Consider the following 7,055-nt stretch of genomic DNA (forward strand, 5'->3'; position numbering starts at 1 on the left):
GGTTTCTTCAGATTTTGTTGCTAGAAAAGTTACTAGTCTTCATCTTCAACATCCCAGAACTCACCATCGACGTGCATAGCTTGAAACAATCTGCAAAATGAAAATTTATGTTGGGATACAGCAAAAATGAATCTTAAGGAGATAGAAATACAGAAATGGCAGGTTCCACAGTTTGTGTGCATGTCATTAGCTGTAACCCTCAAAGTCAATTAAAACGTTTTGCACTTCTACAGCATTTACACCAGAAGGCCTAACAACACCTTATGAACATAATGTCTGAACCTTGTAAATAGTCCAAGCTGTATTAAAAACCACCTAACGTTCGGCCATTCCTAGTTGATATTTATGCAGTATATAATTAGCAACCAAGCCTGCCTGCTCCAAACAGCTTATGATCAGATCAGGACAGTATGGAGCTGTGTAACCCACTACAAAATATAAGCAGAGAAAACAAAAGTAGAGGAAGTAGATGTTAAACAGATGGACTTAGTTAAAAGAAAGAGATTCGGCAAAACTGAAAGAAAAAAAGAACAGCAGGAAACACTGAAAGAAAAGGAGAAAGAAAAACAATAGAAAATAGAAGCAAAAAAATTACTGATAAGAGAAAAAAGAATCTTGAAAAGGGCCAAGAACAAGAAAAAAAAAATCCTATCAGCCCTATTTTAAAGCTCTGTGAATGCAGAAACTTCTCATTTAATAGACARGGAAACCAAAGCAGAGAAAGGTGGTGGTGGTGGAGTGTCTGTGGGTGCTGACAATTTATATTTAAGGAAAATAAAAAAAGTGGAAGTTCTGACTGCTATGCCTTGCCTCTAGAGGAGCCTGCTTTGGTTCTAGATACAACAGGTATAAAATGCCCTTGCTAAAATTTAGAACAATCAATTAGGACTGAATAAGGCCTAGTTTAGTTCCTAGCTGAATTGTAAAATGCATGTGGCTACAACATCTATGTTGTGGGGCATCCTGTCCACCAGAGAGCAGAATGAGATAGTCATTTTTACACTATAGCACATTGCATGATATTTACTTTTGCACACAATTTTCGACAAAATGAAGAATTATGGAGCAGTTTTTGTGTATAAATTAGCAAGCCTGAATAGATCTATCTCTATTAAAAAAAAAGAAAAAAAAAAAAAGCAGAATAAGCAATGGAGAACTGCACAAAGCAAGGGTATTTTAGATTTTTGTATCCAGGCACCTGCATATTATGGTGACAGACACATGACAAAATGGAATATATTTGGATGGGTAGGGTGGGGAATCCCTGATTGTATTTGCTCTCTTCAGAAAAAGAACTCAGTGAAGTAAGGTTTGAGGCTACCATTATCACAGCTCTCTGCTTTGCTTGCTCTTTCATTTGTCCAGCTAGCAGCAGCATAAATGTGTCTCCATGCACCTCTAACACTGATGACACAAGTCTTCAGGGTTACAGYTTTCTAGAAGCAGCCTTCTTACTCAAATTGTTGGGCTGCATTATCATTTATTTGAGCACCTTCAAGAAAGCATTTCACTACAAACTGTCTCCCAGACAGAGGCAGCAAATAGAGCATCAGGAATAGGCCCTGAAGACTTCTSCAGAAAATTAAAACAGAAGTCCTTAAAGAGCAAAAATATATCACAAATCACTCCTGAATGTTTTTTGCCAGTCCCTTAAAAGTGTAAATATTTTTGAAAAAAGAAACTGCATCTTAAACTGTACAGCTACATATTTCAAGCTACAAATAATTTCAGAGAGACTACAAAAAGYATACCTAAGTGGTATTGCACTGAAGAAAATGTGTAAATACATACCGATTAAAGCATGGGGAAGATGGATCATTGAAGTGCCTATATGGGTTCACCCTTGACAAAGAACCCATACAAAGCCAGCAGAAGTACTGCATGCAGCCAGTGCATGTCATTTTGTTACAACCATCTAGTTTCTGTCAAGGAAGGAAAAAACAAATAACAATAAAAATAAACCTTCCTGTGTCAATATTCAGACCTGTCTGTGTATGACACCAGTCCTCAAGATGTATCAACTAATGAATAAATTCTACCAGTGATATTTTTTCATTGTTAAGGAACTCTGAGCCCAAGTCACAGAATTGTAATTTGGTTGTATTACTAAAAGTAACAGAGTCAATCTGTCAATCTGTCAATCCCCCGTTTCAGAAAATTTAGTCACCTATGAATACTGTATTTAACTTAACTAAAAATGCAKCAGACAAACACATGGAAAACACAAAGGGATTCATACAGATCCAATGTCAACCTGGATCTTTTTTGTACGGGAGTCTGAACATATCACCTGCTATATTTACTCAAGTCCCTGAGCTCCAGAAACATTACTTCCTTCTCTGTAAGTAGACCAAAATGCTACCTTCTCTTGTCAGTTACTAGAAATTTACCTTCTCCAGCTAACCTGAAGTCTACAAATAAATCTCTCTTCCGGCCTAAGTACAAAACTGACTTATTTTATATTAGTTTCTGTTAAGAATCACCATGATTCTCCAGATTTTCCCCACTATGCTCACCTCTATATGAGTACCACAGCAAGGACAAGACTTTGAGTTCTTTTCTAGCCATTCTTTACTTTCCATCTCCTCGAGGGCTTTCTGAATCACTCTTTTGCCATAACGCTGTTCCAGAAATCTTTTAGTTTCTTCATCTGCTTCTAGATATTCGTTACGCAAAGCAATTAATTTCTCTAGGGAGTAAAACAAAGAAACAGCTTCTGTGCTATACTGTATAAAGAAATCCAGCTAATAACAGTATAAAGTGCTCTCAAAGGAAACTAACATCATTAATTAAAAAGCAAAAAACCCCTGTAAGAATACATAAAGAGATGAGAATATTAACCCCCTGTATCTTATAAGTCAATAGTTTTTACACTCTTTCATTGTAACAGCATCAGAACAGTCAATGAAATTAGAACAAGTCTACAATGTAAAAATAACTGAAAAAAGAAGTATTTTTTCCAAACACCYACTTAAAATTGAGACCAAAGATTTAGCGAAGCATCCACTTGATCCAGTATCACCCCTGACAGTAACCAAAAGTGGATTCATGGGAAAGAGTATAAAAGGGCATGTATTATATTATTTTTCCTCTGCTATGGCCTCTCAGAATTTAGCAATTAGCAATTTAGGGACCTCCTGAACTATGGAATGGCATCCAAGCCATTCTTTTTAATTGCCAACAACAGATTTATCCCCAATGAATGTGTCTAATCCTTTACAAAGCTCTCACGGCAATGAGCTTCACTGTTTAACTTCTGACTTTCAGTTTTTTTCACACAGCACTTAATTGCTTCTTGATCCATCTCCAAAATATGATGACTCACCTGCAGTGACTTTACATGGAGAGACTCCATGGTAAGTCATTTTACAGACAGTACAAAAAGCATAGTTGCAGCAGGAACATATGCCCATGGTACAACCTGGTTCTTGCATGACTGGAGTCTCACAGCCTGGACGAGGGCAATACACTACATCGGCCATCAAGTCCAGGCTAGATTGCAGAAGCAGGCGGTCATAACGTGCAAACAACTGCTCTCCAACCAACTCTTTAACCTAAAGAAAGAGCAAAACAAGATTATAKGCATCTGAAATTCTGAGTCTGCTAGCTACAGCAAAAAAGACTAAGTCAATTAAAAAACAGCTATATCCTCTACCTGGGATGAATCCATTTTACATTCTCCAGCAGATCATGAAATTACTACTAGAAATGCTATCTTAATTATATAATCATTTTAAAATACTGCAAAGAAGAGACTTAGTAGCAACACAGATCACTGGCACAGGCACTGTAGAGTTCAAATGAAAAACAAGCAGTGTCAAGTGCAATTGGACATTAGTTCAGCCCTCTGATCAATGCCAATACTAACGCAGGAGGCAAAATTGGTGCCACGTGATCCCATTTAAACTCAGATGTCTCTGTGAGTCACAGAATACAAGAAATATTTCCCCTGGTATATTCACAGTGCTAACCATTAAAAGCCACACATCATGTCCTATAATTACTGTTAAGTTAAAGGAATTCTACCATCACTGCTTGCACACTTCTATTACCTGGCCAGGAGTAGCAACAGAAGAACACTTTAGTTCTGGACAGTTGAGACAACGGACCTGACCATCCCTGATCAGTATTTCGAAGTAGTCCTTCAAGCAGGCTTTGCAGTATACATGGCTGCATTCAGTGAAGTACATACAGTCACTGCCCAGCTTCTCACAGAAGCAGATATTGCACAAGTACATCTTACTGTTAAAACATTTCCTCCTCTGAGCCTGATCAAAGTCCAATATTTCCCTAATCAGACTTGACAAAGATTCCACATCCTGTACAGCTCTTTCATCGATGATATCTCCCTCAGCTGTCGCAGGGCCTGCTGCACCACCACAATCCTTCTCAGCATCTAGAGGAACCAAAGATGTCCTAGTCTGCCCATTTCCTTGATGACACAATTTTAGCTCATATGGGGAGGTAATATTCAAGTAATTCAGTGTTTCCTCCTTCAGGAACTGCATCCAGGCAAATAAGACCACGCAGCCACGATTCTCTTCCCAGACATTGTCTAAATGTTTGCAAAGAGCACTGAGCTAGGAAAAAAAAAAAACAAATCCAGATTTCAGTAAATTCTGACTTACATTATAGTTTTCTTTTTCCATGATCCACCTTAATGCAAATTTAGATTTCAAGTTTTATAATGTGTGCACACATACAGACATRTATGTTTATACGTATAAAAATACACATAATAGTAATAACACAAGAATAGTTCTCATAGATGCAAACTTTCATTCTAGAATGYCAAGCAAATACAGAGAGGAAACAAAATAATTAAAATAGAGAAGTAATTTTGTTTAATTTTCCTTTCATCTACTACATTTACAACTGCCAGAGTACAGTTAATTATGAACATTCTCACCATCACCAAAGCTATGTTACAAATATTTTGCAAACCTGGGCTTGGGAGAGCCATTTGCCACTGAGGGTAAACACAGGTGGGGAAGTTGACGGGTAATCTGGTGGGAGTTCAAAATTCAGCACAAGTGGAGGCAAAAAGCAAACTGTGTATTCAAACCCATTATTCTGGATGCTTTCTGTGGAATTGCCTGAATCAAAGACAATTGTGACAATTTGAAAAATAACAAGAAAATGAAAATCAATGAACTGTAATTGTTTAYAACAGTATCCAAAATATCTCTTTTCATTTGATAAATTTCTGGTTTTAAGTTACTTAGAGAATAATGAAACATCTTAACTGCTCAGTGCAGTAAAATTTTCTGGGGTTGCATGCATATGGTTAAATCAGTGAATACCAATACTGTGATACATCGGATCATCCACAAACCAGTAACCTAGAGATATAGCCTAAAGGGGAAAAAAAAAGGGGGGGGGGGAAGAACTATTCCAAAGAAATACTATTATTCAGCTCTAATTTTAAAGTTGACTAAAGAGGTTATGTGCCTGAGGATGAAACAGTCCACTCAGATTTAAAAGCCAACAATATCACAAGTACAAGACAAGGTCAGCCATGGTTCTGTATTAATTGATGATGGTATAGGTTGCTAAAGCAGCAACCCCTGAACAGGTATCAGAAAATTAGCTTACCAAAAGCTAATTTTAGGATAGCACAAAATATTTCAACTCACCACTCACAAAAATTTTGAAGTTTTGGGGCAACTCCAAACAAATTCTTGTTTCTCCTCCTTGGGCAGATTCTGCTCTCTTGAATTCATCTTCATCATAAATGCTAGCCAAAGCTAGCAGCTCATCCTCCTGAGCTTCTTTATCTTCTGAAGACATCTAAATTTTCTGTGGAGTTAACATCACTCTACAATATCAGCTAGGTTAAAACATCTTATTWAAATAATCCATTTAGAATACATGTTTTATACTATTAATAAATTAAGACTTAGAAACCAAAGCAACTGATATCAAAACAATATAAAATGTGATTAAGCTTTTTTTTTTTTTTAAAAAAAACAGGTTGAATAAAAATGTTAATGCTTTATAAAACACCTCAGCAGAACACTGAAAATCAAAAAGCAATCTTTTCTGTAACAACAGCTAAAGATAGCTATAAGAAAATATGTGAAACATACTACCGGGAAAAATGACAGTGACATTTCACTAGTGTTTCAAAAGGAAAACAGGATGCAAGATGAGAGAAAGGAATTAATAGCTCTCAACCAACATTCTAAAAAGATAYATTTATGATTAAAATTATTCAAAATATAAATAAGAAGTTTTGAACTCCAGACATACATCTTGCAGATCCATTCCTATACCATTTGAGTTTCAGATTTAAGGAAAAAAATCTTTAATTTATTACCTTTTTATTTACTACTGGCCAGTGACAACGCTAGTTACTGATCAAGCACAGCCACGTTCTTAGAGCCAGAGCAGAGACTCTGATCATTCCTCTGGGGAAACTGCAGGTCATAAACTTGTTCCAGTAGAAGGCAAGAAAAGTGCAGGCTGTGTTGCCAAAGTGCACGTGGTTACGCCCCAGTATCTATGAGCTGCCTGTAGCCAAAACAAGCAAACAAACAAGAATTCAGAGGGAATAAAATCCTCGGGGCGTTTCCGCTGTGACCATTAACAAACGCTCAGTTTGGGCAGGTACGCTCAGCGATCCACAGCAGTTTCTTACAGCTTTAATAGCAATAACTCGTTTATGTACAGAAGGGCTGGTGCTGCAGTTCTGACTTTTACGATTCACGAGCCAAAGGCCACTGAAGTCAAGCAGATCCCACGCTTCTGCCCCTCCCGGCGCCGCCACCCCCACTCGGGCAGATTATTCACCGCTGAAGAGCAGCGGAGAGGCAGCCCCTCCGAACGAGGAGGGGAAGGAGAAAAAGAGGGAAAAAAAGATAACGAGGAGGGTGGGGAACACCGCAGGGCACTAGGGAGCTCTCGGGAAGCCCGGGGGCTCGGCGCAGGCAGCCGGCGCAGCTCCCCCGGCCTCGGCGCGGCGGCCGCGGCCCTCAGCACCGCCCGGCCCTCAGCTCCGCCGCGGCCCCACCGCCCGGCCCGGCCCCACCGCGCCCAGACGCCGGGGCCGAGGC

The 7,055-nt window shown here is 38.7% G+C and overlaps 1 protein-coding gene across 2 annotated transcripts in view; it reads right to left on the reverse strand.

The window, feature by feature from the left end:
- Positions 1-6,525, reverse strand: part of RNF14 (ring finger protein 14) — a 7,990-nt gene extending 1,465 nt beyond the window's left edge. Inside the window, exons 1-8 of one of the 2 annotated variants that reach the window (XM_085312738.1) lie at positions 6,320-6,525; positions 5,637-5,799; positions 4,945-5,096; positions 4,053-4,580; positions 3,326-3,554; positions 2,517-2,689; positions 1,792-1,922; positions 65-90 (exon numbers count right to left, since the gene is read on the reverse strand). In XM_085312738.1, coding sequence (XP_085168864.1) covers positions 65-90; positions 1,792-1,922; positions 2,517-2,689; positions 3,326-3,554; positions 4,053-4,580; positions 4,945-5,096; positions 5,637-5,790 — 1,393 coding nt within the window. In that variant the 5' untranslated portion in view covers positions 5,791-5,799; positions 6,320-6,525. Of the gene's footprint in view, positions 91-1,791; positions 1,923-2,516; positions 2,690-3,325; positions 3,555-4,052; positions 4,581-4,944; positions 5,097-5,636; positions 5,800-6,319 lie in introns of both variants that reach the window. The other variant, XM_085312737.1, reaches the window with a different exon arrangement.
- Positions 6,526-7,055: the final 530 nt, after the last annotated feature.

This window comes from Rhea americana, unplaced genomic scaffold, assembly GCF_003343005.1.
Source record: "Rhea americana isolate MKP2758 unplaced genomic scaffold, rheAme1 scaffold_37, whole genome shotgun sequence".
Lineage (NCBI taxonomy): Eukaryota > Metazoa > Chordata > Aves > Rheiformes > Rheidae > Rhea > Rhea americana.